General features: G+C 46.4%; 1 protein-coding gene across 6 annotated transcripts in view; it reads left to right on the top strand.

Moving 5' to 3' along the window:
- The window catches only part of LOC147662125 (deoxyhypusine synthase-like), a 181260-nt gene extending 171792 nt beyond the window's left edge, over window positions 1-9468 (top strand). For all 6 annotated transcript variants that reach the window (XM_086951092.1, XM_086951090.1, XM_086951089.1 and 3 more), the window contains exon 10: window positions 4908-9468. In XM_086951092.1, the coding sequence (XP_086807218.1) occupies window positions 4908-5003 (96 nt within the window). In that variant the 3' untranslated portion in view covers window positions 5004-9468. The remainder of the gene's footprint in view (window positions 1-4907) is intronic.
- The last annotated feature ends 3817 nt before the right edge of the window (window positions 9469-13285 follow it).

Genomic DNA, 13285 nt, shown 5'->3' with positions numbered 1-13285 from the left:
ACAAAAATCTAGTATGGGTTAAGCATTTATATAAACAATATCAAAACAAATAAACATTGTATTTCATTTTTCATAATTTATTATTCAAAGCAATTGTATCAAAATCAATTTTTTTTATAAAACAAGATACATGTTTGTTTTTAGTAAATGTTTCTTTTATACATAATTGTGCACAAACCAATGCATTAAAGGCTTATACAATTAAAATGCAACACTGCTCTGGACCCCTAAATGAAATAAATGATGCAATAATTCACAATTCTTAGACTCACTCAAACCTAACAAACTCATACATAACCCAAACCATCATACACATCTGGGTCAGAGGGATACATAGAACTTCTAAGTCTCCACGACCCTGTTGGATGAAATTGTTCAACAAGGCCTGTTCAAATAAGGTCGATGCGCGTTTCGGTGGGATATAACAGATTGTAAACCTCCTTCGGCTGGACCTTCCCAAATAGTATGGTTTCGCACAAAAACCATGGGGTGCATGTAATGCTGATATACAAATAGCTATCCAATGGCTATAGCATGTAAGACGGCTGTGATTTTTTCTAACACTGCCCTGTTGCGCCTGAGCAGGCTAATACACTCTTGTTTTTTTTGTTATTCTATGCAGCCATTAATAGTGCTCCAGACATTATGATTTGGCTGTCACCATGAGTTTCCTGTGCAAAGTAGGTGTGACATCGGCTCGGTTTTATATTCTCCGGGAAATTGAGTTAGTCTCTTAATATCCAGAATATCCTATGGTGTATAATATTACAGACTTCTTAAATGACATAGATGTCCCAAGTCGCAGTGCATTGCCTTCTCTGGGGCTTCAACTCGAGCGTCAAAAGGTGTAATCTTATGGGGAGGTCTTGTTTCTGAAGACCAGTACTTCCCTCTTGTCGGAGTTGAGCTTCAGGCAGTTGGTCCGCATCCAGTGTGCTACCATGGTAATGCAGTTCATGTTAGTTCTAGTGCTGTTTGTCTTGTCTGTCAGGGAGAGTATGAGTTGGGTGTTGTTAACATAGGAAATGATGATGTCTTGTGTTTGGATGATGTTGGCAAGCGGTGTCGAGTATATGTTGAAAAGAGTGGGGCAGAAGGACGATCACTGTTGGACACCGTATATCAGTTTCTTGGGTTATTCCTGTGAGGAAGTAACTTCCATTTGAGAGCTAATCCTTGTTTGCCAAACTCTTGGAGTCTTCTGATTAGGGTATTGTGAGAGTCTGTGTCGAAGGCTGCAGAGAGGTTGAGCTTGATGAAGGCTACTGTTTCTCTTCGGTTTAGGATGTTTCGAATGCCGTCTGTAGCCGCTATGAGTGCTGTGTTTTTTTTTCTTCAGAATCCTGACTGTATGTTGTCTAAAAAATGGTGAAGTTTGGGTTGGTTTTGAGTTGCTTAATAAAGACTTTCTCAATCACTTTGACTGGATAGGGGAGCAGGGAGGTGGGTCGAATGTTGCTTTGGGTCCGCTGTGGGCTTCTTGAGCGGGGTGTTGATTTCTGCTAGTTTCCGTTCATCTGGGAAATTGGCGGATGTGCTTGGGGCATATGTCCGTTCGGGCCACTGAGTGGATATTCTGCATGATTGCCTCGGTGTTGTTTCTGGTGAGGATTGATTGCCTTCTTGGTTGGTGGTGAGTAGGCTAGCAACGAGTTGTTTGTGGTTGGGTTGGTGTGCGAAGTGGCTGTAGATGATGTTTGCATTTTTGCTGTGGAAGAAGTTGGATAGGTAGTCGTAGAGGTGTTGGGAGGCGGCAATATTGACAGTGGATGAAGGTGTGGTGAAATCCTTAACAATCTAGTAGATCTCCTTGCAGCTGTTAAAGCTTCCTTGGATGCTGTCCACTAGTGCTTTTTTCTTTGTGTCTGTAAATTGCTGGTGATAGCGTCTCAGTGCAACCTTGTAGGAAGCTCTGTGGGTGGTATTGTGGCTGCCTCTCCATTTCCTTTGTAGCTGTTTACAGTGTGATTTTGTGTCTCAGAGGTCTTTGTATACCAGCTGGCCTGCTTGTTTGATGTATTATGCTTGTTGTGTTTGATGGGTGCGAGGGAGTCCGCACAGTTCTTGATCCAGTTGTTGAAGATGCTGATGTCCTTGTCGAGGCTGTCTTTGGGGCTCAGCTGATCAGTGCTGAGGACGCTGAGTTAGTCTATTTCTGTGAGTTTGCTCCAGCTGAGGCTTGGAGTGCTGAACCTGGTAGGGGTGTTGATTTGACGTGTGTTGATTTGACGTGTGTTGATTTGACGTGTGTTGATTTGAAAGAGGATGATGGAGTGGTCGGTCCATGTGAGCTATGTGGTGGAGCTGTAATTTGATGCTGTCACTTGTGGTGAAGATGGGGCCCAGTGTGTGTCCTGCGGTGTGTGTTGGTTCTGTGACTAGCTGGGTGAGTCTGATGTTGCTCAAGCTTTCAAGGAGTGCTGTTGAACAGGGGTTGTTTCGGTCTTCCAGGTGAAAATTGAGGTCACCAAGGAGAGAGTAGGTTTTGGAGTCGATGGTGAACAGAGCGACAAAGTCGGTAAAGAAGTTGGTAAAGGTGGCTCATGGTCCAGGTAGTCTGTAGGCAATGGTTTCGTTCAAGGTGAATTTTTGGGAGATTTGCAGCTTGAAGTGCAGGTGTTCAATGAATGTGGTGGCGTTCTCTGTGGATATTGTACAGTTGGTGGATTCCTTGTAGATTATGGTGAGTCCTTCTCCTGGGTTGTGAAGGTGGTCCTGCCAAGCGATCTTGTGGCCCGATGGGTTTGCTGTAGTGATGTCGTAAGTCGATGAGGGATTGAGCCTGGTCTGTGAAGAAGAGAATGGAAGGTGCGTTGCTGCTCAGAAGTCCCTTATTTCGGTTGTGTGTTTGCTGAGCGAGAGCGTGTTGAGAAGCATGCATGTGAGTGGGTGTTGACGTGCAGATTTGCTATGGTGTGTGGTGTAGGGTGGAAGTGTAGACGTTTTTTGTGCTTGTGTGGTGTGTTGGGACGGAGCGTTGAGGGGCAGTTAGTATTTGTTTGGGGGGGTTTAGGTGGGAAGCTGCTGCAGAACTGGCAGTCAGTACAGGCAAAAGATCCTACCCTGGTGTGAGGTGCGGCGCTGCAGCAGTTGGGGGAACGGCATCAGCGGTCTAGTGATCTAAGGAGTCCTGCAGAGTATCACTGGGCAGTGATTGGAGCAAAGTTGCTGCCACTGACCGCAGACGAGCTGCGCCGCACCCGCTGTGTGTTCATATATGTAGCTGTAATTAAGTAGGTCCTGGGAGTGGGGAGGAGTCCAGTGTGCCATGATCTCATTTTCTGTGCTGATGGGAACTGAAGTCTTCTTGCTTGGTTTCTTCTTTTAAAGACTGTTTTGCCAGTAATTTTACTTCCCATCCAGATGGATGATGGGAAATCCAGTGATGTCACTTTGGTGCAGGTGGATGATGGGAGAATCAGTGATGTCACTTCCTGTGCTGATGGATGATGGGAAATTAAGCCTGTTGCGTGTCGTCTTCCTTTAAATGGGGATACTAGAGCTGGGAATCTCCTTTCATGAAAAACCCTAAACAAGGGTATAAAAGATACCTGGCTAACCCACTCAGCTGCTTCGTAACCTGTGGTGGAGAGACCTCCCAACCAAAACGGGCTAGGAAATGGTCGGGGTGGAGGAGGGGTGGAATATGCCCCAACATCAACCAGACCCACTGTCTCCTCTACTAAACAATCTGCAGTCTGACCTACTGCAAAGATCCCTGTATTGTTTGAACGAGTCCTCCAATTTACACCGCCTATCTGGGCTCTCTATTCCTCCATCTTATGCAGCACTGGATTTAGTAACCCTCAAAATGCAATATAGTAGGTCACACGTGCTCATGCACTCCTGCTACCTATATAAATGTTTAAATATGCACCTTCTATATTCCACATGGTGGGCTGAAGGTCCTGGTTGCAAGGGACTGGTATACACGTTATAGAGCATGGGAAATGCCAGTAGGTCCTCTCTCTAGCGTGTGACAAGTAGAAAGTGCTCACTGAAACCTGTATCACTGTCCGCATTCTACAGCATAGCTAGGTGACAATAGTCAGACTTGTACTTGGGAGGGTGCCTATCTGACCACAGAGCCTCTCTCTTGGTCTTACTTATGTCCAGAATAGGCCACAGCATGCACACATGATCGCCAGGTAGTGGGTCCAAACACTACATCTTGCTTGGGAGAACTTGAAGCAGGGGTGCATGCACTCCACAGTTATACAGGTGAGCCATTCTCCATACCAACCCATGCCCATTTTGATGTCTAGCATGTGACGACATTTGGTGCATGCCAGGTCTGACATGCCTCTTTCGATCTCTAGCATGTTAATGGAGTATTGTCGGGCAGGTCAAGCATCTTGCATGTAGTCTATGAAGAGTGTAGTCTGTGTATGTCAGATCAGACATAACTGCTTTGCTCACTAGGCTGGGACGGGTATTATGTTGTGTGTCTGGCCAGACTTTCCTACCTCGATTTCTAGCTTGTGGATGGATGAATGGTGTGGGTTATATAAAACATGCCTGCATGGATTTCTAGTCCACACAGGGCAGTGTAAATGGTCGGACATCCCTGCTTCAGCCTTTAACCTGTGAAGTTAGAAATAGTTAATATGCTCTGTTAGACAAGTCTGCTTTAATGATCTGCCTGTATGATGTCTGTCATGCCACTTATACATTCCCCAATCTCTAGCCTGCAAAGGTTTTATTATCCTCACATACTTGTGGAGTGAGTATACCTGCCAGAGTTCATACAGTCCTGCTCTTTTAGAGTTCTCGTATGCTATAAAGCCACTGCACATTTGTTGTTCCGCAGTTTCTTTGCTTACTGCATGTAATTTTGTGTTGACTTATGACCCGCTTTGAATTCCAGTTTTTCATCCCTAACCCGCTCCCGTTTTCTCCAATGACAGGTACATGCTGATGCCAGCCTGGTGTTCCCCCTCCTGGTTGCGGAGACGTTTGCACAGAGGTTCAACGATTTCACCTGCAAGAAGGAGCAGGACTAAGCGCTAACCATATCCGCTGGGTATCCAAGCCTGGGCCACAGGCTGTGAACTATAGACAGCCCAGCATACCTATGCTAGTTTACTTGCCTCCACAACTGTCTCTAAGGTCTACCTCTAGGCTGCCTGCCGCTGCACGGATCTGAAGGAGCAGTTCGGACACTGGGGCATCTTGCCTGCCCTCGCTCACCCTGGACCTATTTCTTACCGCTCAGGTCATGCGTATTCTCTTCAATGTAAAACCACCTTCCAGCTGACGTTCAAACTTTGGAGCGCTGGTGAATTATGTCTGGTTTGATGAATTACGATTGGCTCGGGGTGCTCTCCTTTTAGTGTTTACAAGCATTAGTGAAGCAAAAGGTTTTTGAACCGAAGGCTGCAGCTCCGCTCCATTGCTTACTATTGAAGCAGAATACGCCCTTGAGCACTAGGGAGCAAAGGGGGTTTGCTTCTCTGCTTCAAACAGCATTTGTTCCTCTCCTGCATACACCAGATAAGTTCTCAACCCACATACTGTGGTCAAACAGAAGACATTTGTCCCTCGCAGACAAGCCATGTGCAGCAGTTGGCCTTTGTTCTGGTGGTGCATGTACTTGTCAAGCAGAAGGTCTTTACTCCACTTGTGCACACAGTGCTGTATCAAAAGATGTTCGTTCTAATACACCAGAGCATGGGGTTTGAAAGGCCTTTATTAGGCTACCCTTCCAATGGCTAAACATAAGGCCTTGGTTCTACGTCTGCATGCACTAGCGTAGAAGAAAGCCTCTAATATGCTCCTCTATGCACGTGCAAAGAAGGCTATTATTTGTCTACAACATGTACTGTGAAGCAAAAGGGTTTTGTTCCAACCCTCTGGAGAATCAGAAGGCACGTACTGTGCTATTGCACGCTCTGGCAACGCAGGAGGCCTTGATTCAACATCTGCATGCACTTGTGGAGAAGAAACCTTCCACTTACTCGTACAGAAGGTTATTTTCCTCCTGCATGTACTGGTGAAAGAGAAGGCCTTTGTTCCAATCCTCCGTGCTTTGGTGTATTAGACGCCATTTATTTTGCTACTGTGTGCTCTGACGAAGCAGAAGGCCTTAATTCGACATCTACAAGCACTAGTAGAGAAGAAAGCCTCTAATATTTACTCGTGAAGGCGGCTATTTTTCGCCTGCATGTACTGGTGAAGCAGAAGGCCTTCGCTGTGCTCCAGAATGCATGGGTGAAGATTTATTTTTTTGACTCGAGCATGTACTGTTGAAACCTAAGGCTTTTGTGTTGTCCAGCAAGCACTGGTTGAACAGGTGGCCTTTGTTGCCCTCCCGCTAGCCCTGGTGGAGCCGAAGGACATTGTTCCAATTCAGCTGGTGCTGCAGAAGGCCATTGTTCTGCTTCCACATGCACTGTTGAAGCATATTTGTTTTGCTTCCTTGTACACTGTAGTAGTACAATGCTTTTGTTCTACTCCTGCATGCACAAGTCACCTGTTCTGCTTTGCAGGCATTGTTGAAGTGGAATGCTTTTTGTTACACCACATATAATTGTAAAACCAAAGGCCTGGGCCTGTGCGTGCTGAGGATGCAATAAGTGTCATCTTACCTTTGTGTATTGCCGAAGTTGTGGAGTTTTGTCCCTTTTGAATATGCACCACAATCTGTGTTCTCTGTCCATACACGACAGTGACGCAAAAGGCATTTAACCTGTGAGTAGAGGTGTTTCTAAGTAATCTGCATGCCTCTGATACTAGCCTGCATTCATTAGAAAAGCATAAAGTCTCTTGTTTTCTGTCTGCAAGCATTGATGAAGCCAAAGACCTTGATTCCTCCCATACGTGCACTAAAAGGTCTTTGTTCAATACCTAGATTTTTGCAGCAGAGGTTCCACTTTGGATATGCTGTTATCATTCCCTGTCATGTCTTCTTCACCCCATATACCACTGGCTGTAGTTGCATATGGCGCCCGTAAATCAATGTGTATTCTGTATTGACTGTCATGTTCCATCTTCAAGCGTTATCTGGCCGAGGATGGTAGGATTGCTTTATAAGATCCTGGTTGTTTCTGAAGTGAAATGATTGGGTTTAATACAATTTCCTTTGACCATGATTGTTTTGTGCCCAGGAAGCCTAAAAAAGTGTCTTAAGATATGACCAAGAGCATGATTGCAAGCTAGGCTGTCCCTCAGATAGGGCAGAGGTAGGTGGTTGTGCAGGTGCTGGGGTGCCCGCTATTGAGGCAATATTTTTTTATTTTGCTGCACCCTCGATCTGTATTCTAGGAGGTCTGGCCTTAAATTACTTGTCCTTAGCAAAATCCAGAAGTTTAAGGGGGGAAATAACTCCACCAGCTCTATTCCAAAGTTGTTGATACTGAAATTAGGAATACCTCTTCCATGGACCTGGGAACAGCCACTGCACATCTCAGTAAGCTGCCTCCCCTAGCTGGTTCATATTGGGAGTTTGCCTTGGCAGAAGGTATCCTAGTCCAAAATGGAGTAGAGCGTCACAGTAAGCCACCGTCTCCACCTAACCCCTTTACTTTTCTCTGGTTAGACAACATCAATCTCTCCCCAATGAAAAAAGCACTAGGCATGACCTTAAACTGCGCTTGTTCCTCCAGAGCACACGGAGGTATTTGAAGAGGCAGTGATCAGTCTAAGAACATATGTCAAATAGGATGAAATAATCCCTAAACCTGTCCATGTGAAGAATTGCTAATCCAAGCTTTCTTGGCATCCAAAGAGGTAATAATCTGACCATGTTGAATGTTTACAAAAGGCACAAACCTCTTGCTATTTGGATTACGGTGGGGATTTACGGTGGGGATGCTCAAGTGAGCATGCATGTTCCACCTCTTCAGTGGTACATTCTCTTGGACATTTTGCTGCCAATGCTGGAGAAAGACCATGTCTATGTAATAAATACTCCACAAGAGCCGTCTATATGATCTTTCCCCAGCTAGTGGCAGCAAATAAGAAGCCAGTGTGGAATGTATGCCATTTGAGAACTTTGTTGCTATTAGATGTTTTTTGTGTTTGGTATACGAGCGAACAAGTAGAGATGTCTGATGTGAATCTGGTTCATTTTTTAAGACCATAGTATTTTATTTTAAGAGCAAGATTTCAGATTTTTGGATGTGTGCCTGATTTTTTGACAAGAGCACAGCTCTCCCGTTTTTAAGTCTTTGGTTTCATCTTATGTTTACATTGTAAATGTAACACAGAACCGTCCCCACATTGAGCCTTAGTTCTGCCTTCAACTGCTGCCACAGGGGATATCTAATTGGATCCTTCTTTAGGCTCTTTCGTGGCTGCAAGCCCAGCTTCATCACGAGGACACCGAGGAGTGGCAACCGCTAAAACAGAATACCAACTCAGTCGTCATCTTCATTCAACAGATGCACTTGGGACAAGTCTCTGAGCTTGACAAAGGCTGTGAACCATTATGACTACATTTATTATCTACATCTCAGGGTAGTTCCAATTATTGATCTGTTTTGCTCTACCCCAAATGATCTTCCAGTTGCCCCTCCCTCCTCAAGAGCAGCATTGAGAATGTACCAGGAATATTTGCTGTCTTAGAATGAGCACAGAATGAGCACAGGTCGCTTAACTGTATAATGGTAGCGGGACACAATATCTTTCATGTTCTGTAGAAGTCAGTTATTGACTGTTTACTGTCAGGATGTACAATGGCAAAGGTAGCATAGTATTATTTTATTTTTAACGGATCGAAGGAGTTTTAGCTACTTTTGGTGATGCCAACTGTTTATTTTTAGGAATAGTCCTCTGCTGCCTGGAATGGCAACAGATGTTTCACACAGAAGGGATCTTCAGGAACTTATCACTCTTGCTCCTTCCCACCCTTGACCAATGAGCAAAGAGGAAGGGGAGGTTTCAAGTTTGTTATTAGTCCTGAGAACCTGATGTTTAGGCCGGAATATCTGGGAGATCCAAACACCGATATTTACGCCTTTTCTTAGTTTGTTTTATAAATATTTTTGGGTTAGTCACAGTTTACATAGATGTATATTTAAATGTTCCGGGGGTGGGAGGATTGAGTGAGCGAGAGTGCAGCTGGGAAAAATTACTGGTTCCTACAGAATATTTATATTTTGTTTAATCGAGTGGGCCTGATGTTCTTTGGTTGGGGTTGAGGAGGAGAACAAATATGGTTGCATGCTTTTCATTGATGGGATGGACAATTTGGGCCAAAAAGATGATCCTTGGCAGAGCTGTTTTGGAAGCAGTGAAATATCTGCCTCATCTCTGAACTGGAAAATGATCTTTTGTCTGGTTACATCTCGCCATATAAACTGGTGCTTCTCTGGCCTGGACCATGCAATTACCTGAATGACACTAGGCGCCGGTAACTTGTCAGAAAGTTGCCCTTTTCTTGAGTTTATGGAAAAAAACTGCTGCATTATCTGACTGTATCCTGCCGCCTTCTGAATGCAATAAAGGTGCTTGTGATGCCCAGCTTAACACTGTGTGTGATCTTGTTTCGGGTGGATTGCTTCTCCCATTGGTGGGGTATATGGCATAAGCTTGAATCATACTTTGGGGCCAGCTGAACTCTAGTTATATAGCAGCCTGCTGATTTACACTTGCAGTTAATGGACTGGATCGCAAAAAATACTCCTTTGGTGTGAAGGTAAATTTAATAAACGTAGATTACCCAGAAGGCAAATGAGTTGCAGAGTATTAAAACCTCATCTATCTTCAGCATTTCAGTTCCACAGTATAGTGCGATACCAGGAGACCGAACACACAACCTAAGTAACTTAAATGCTCTTGATCACTATGGACATCTACATTTTTTAATCCACAAAAATGTTTGCATTTAGAATTGCGATTTTTCTCCCCCCCCCCCCCCACCCCCCGCCAATACATACTGATCTCATGAACACTGTAGAAATGTTTGATATCCAAGTCAGTATGTTTCTCTGTTGTTTTCATTTCTCTACTACATCGTTTAGCCCTTGCTGAAAGATATCCCTGGATACTTAACCTGTTTTCCGGCATGTATCACAAATATTATTTTTACAGTACGACACCTAACTTGTGATTTTATTTCTCCTGTGTTGGTTCTTTCTCACAGCCGTGTATTTTTTTTATTGGTTTTGATAACTTTATTTTACGTTTCCATTTTACTCTCTCAGCGTTTTTATACATTTTGTTCCCCCTTTGGAAAATTGGGCTGTGGACTGTGCAAGGCTGCTTTGGTTCTGACGAGTGGCGTTGTCATTGACTAATATAGTGACAGTACTCTCGTCTCTTTTCTGTGTGATTAGTCCAGATTTTGAAACTGTAACTTGGAGACCAACTCGTTATCTGCCTAAAAGCGTAAATTAGCTATTTCCCCTTCCATCTTTCCAAACACGAGTGATGGGAAGGCTGAGGCCAGGTGAACTTTTAAAAAGAAAAGTGCCAAAAATGTGTGGTAAGGTAATATTATTGGTTCTTGACACATCATGGGGTCAGAGAGTCTCCAACGGCCAAATGCAGCCTCTTTCCAAGTAACATTTCTTTGCTCCTCCTGCTTCTACTTTTGATATAAAAATGTAAAGAACCCTGTGACTCTCTATATAGTGCTTTTAAATGGGAATTTCCGATGGCCATCCATTTGATGCACATACGACTACTCTGGGGAGTGTTCCTGGGAAGTAGAGGGGTCCCAACTGTCTTGGTGAGTGGTTCTTTATTTTTATGGCCCTCATCCACTCCTCCTCAACTCTAAGACTTGTTTTTCCCCGACATTGCCCTCCAGTCTAGAAACAAAGCCCAAAGGCTACAAGTCACTTGGGACCGGCAATGTCAAGCAAACCCACAAGGTACAGCAAAGGCCGAACACTGGAGCAAGCTTTGCAGTCCCGTGATTCTCCAGACCCTGTACTGTGCCTAAACATCTTTCAAAAGGGTAGGTCTTTAAATTCTAACGGTATCTAGGCAATTAATTAGTTTGAGGCATGTGGGCTGCTGAATTCATATCTGTGCATAGATCGCCGCCTAGTGTTGGGTCCGGATGATTGCACATTGTTGTCCTGGAAGAGTCTTCGAAGTATCACGAGATAGGTGGCTCCTCCCCTGGACTACAGTGCGCATGGGCATCGCCTCCATCCCCAGATTGTTTTTTTCCGCCATTGGGTTCGGATGTGTTTCGGTTCCCTCTGTCAGAATCGATAGTTGTTTAACTTTCCTAACTTGAGACCAAAAGGTCTTTAGGCTTGGCGTCGGTATCGTTTTTCGTTCGGGTTTAACTTCTCTTCAGCTCCGAACTCTTGCTGCCCTTCCGCGTGCTGTCGGCGCGGACGGGCCTACACGACGCTCCAGACATGGAACGAACTCCGTTTAAGAGGTGCCCAGTGTGCACCTCCAAGTATTCACACCTCGACGTGCACCCAGTGTGCAACAAATGTCTGTCGCCGGACCATGATGAGGCCAGGTGTATGGCCTGCTCAAAGTTCCGGTGTAAGAAGACTCTCAAGCTTCGTCGGGCCGCTAGACTCCAGGCCCAGTTATCAGCGCCCCCGCCAGACAACATCTTCGAAGAAGACGTTGGAGACGACAATGTCTTTCAAGTTTCGGACTCTAGCCCGGCGTCGGAGGAAGAAAACTACGACGCGGGAGACGAGGAGTTTGATGAAGTCGTCGGTGAGGTAGGGGACGACGATGGGGCCATTGCCACCGTGGAGGATAGCTCAGAGGAGGAGCATCCTCAAACTGACTCAGGGGTCAATCCCCACTATACGGCCCAGGTCGAGGGATCGCCTTCGGGCCTTACCCAAGACCTCGCTAATCGTCCCACGGCCTCGCCTCCGGGCCCGGCCACGGACATTTCAGATGTGCCACTCCCGTTGAAGAAAACGAAAGTGAAACCATCGGGGTCCACACCAACGGTTTCGAAATCGAAAGTGAAAGTCGCACTAGTGGGACAGAAGGCCCCAGAGGCCTCAGCGTCCAAGAAATTCAAAATGGCCGACAGCAAGAGCCGCGCCAAGATGGCCGACCCGAAGAACCCGGTGTCGAAGCCGAAGGCGAAGACGACCGACGCGTCGGCGCCGAAGGTGGTCGAGGTCGAAGACCCGAAGAAGGCTCCAAAGAAGCGTCAGGACGGCGCCGAAGCTCTGGCTGCGCCGACTCCGGCCGTCAAGGCCAAGGATGGTGATGTGTCGGCTCCGAAGACCGTGCCTTCCGCCGACCCGACGCCGGACTCGGGGAAATCGCTCGAGCCGGTCCAGCCCTCACCGGCCTTAACAAAAAAGGTCATGGAGTCCCTGCAGCGGATTCGGAAGGACGCCGTGGCTCCCGAACCGAAGGATGTGGTGCCGAAGCATACACCAAAGCCGGCAAAGGCGCAAACGCCTATCCGCTTCACGCTGCCGCCGAAGACGACGCCGAAGGCTTTCGCTCCGAAGCATGGGGCCGGGGTGCCTTTGAAGGTGTCATCGGTAGGGCCGAAGCCTCGGCTCCAGCCACTCGCAGATGAGGAGCGTCGAGAGGTTGTTATCGACGCCAACACCGGGAAGCTCTCTCTCCTCAAACGAAAGATCACCACGGAGCCGGTGTTGGAACATTATCGTATTCCACTCAAAAACAAGAAGGACTCTGCGGGTACTTCTGACCCTATAGAGCCTGCATCTCCACATAATTTGGAACTTTCACCGACGCATTCAAACGCTGGGGAAGGTGACGGAGATGAAGAGGACGAGTACAATTATCCAGCCTACTCCGATCCAGAGGAGGTACATGAACCTTGGTCTGCCGGAGGCGACCCTGAGGACCCCCAGTCGGGTCATGAACCGCAGCTTTTTGCAGCAAAGACTTCTCCAACAGAGAACTCTGCAGCCTTCAACGCTCTGATTGAGAGAGCTGCAGCTAATCATGATGTCGACCTACATTCAGATCCTGTGGATGTCGATTTTTTGTTTGACACTTTCTCAGTGGCTGAAAAGTCAGTCAAGACATTGCCTATGCTCAAGGGAGTGCTGAAGCACGCGCCTGAGGTTTTCAGGGAGCCCACTCGGGCGCGAGTCATCAATCCTCGCATTGATAAAAAATACAAGGCAGCGCCCTCGGATCCAACGTACATCAAGGGACACTTGCCGCTGGACTCTTTGGTGGTATCCAACGCACGTAAGCGGGCGAACTCGCAGACCACGGGTGACGCTCCTCCCCCAGACAAAGAGTCAAAAATATTTGAAGCCTCAGGGAAACGAATTGCTGCGCAGGCAGCTAATATTTGGCGCATTTCAAACACGCAGGCCCATTACGACACCCTAGAAACACTTCTGCAGCACTT

Source organism: Lissotriton vulgaris, unplaced genomic scaffold (genome assembly GCF_964263255.1).
Source record: "Lissotriton vulgaris unplaced genomic scaffold, aLisVul1.2 SCAFFOLD_261, whole genome shotgun sequence".
Lineage (NCBI taxonomy): Eukaryota > Metazoa > Chordata > Amphibia > Caudata > Salamandridae > Lissotriton > Lissotriton vulgaris.
The sequence above is the reverse complement of the archived record's forward strand: the minus strand, read 5'-3'. Positions and strand labels throughout refer to the sequence as shown.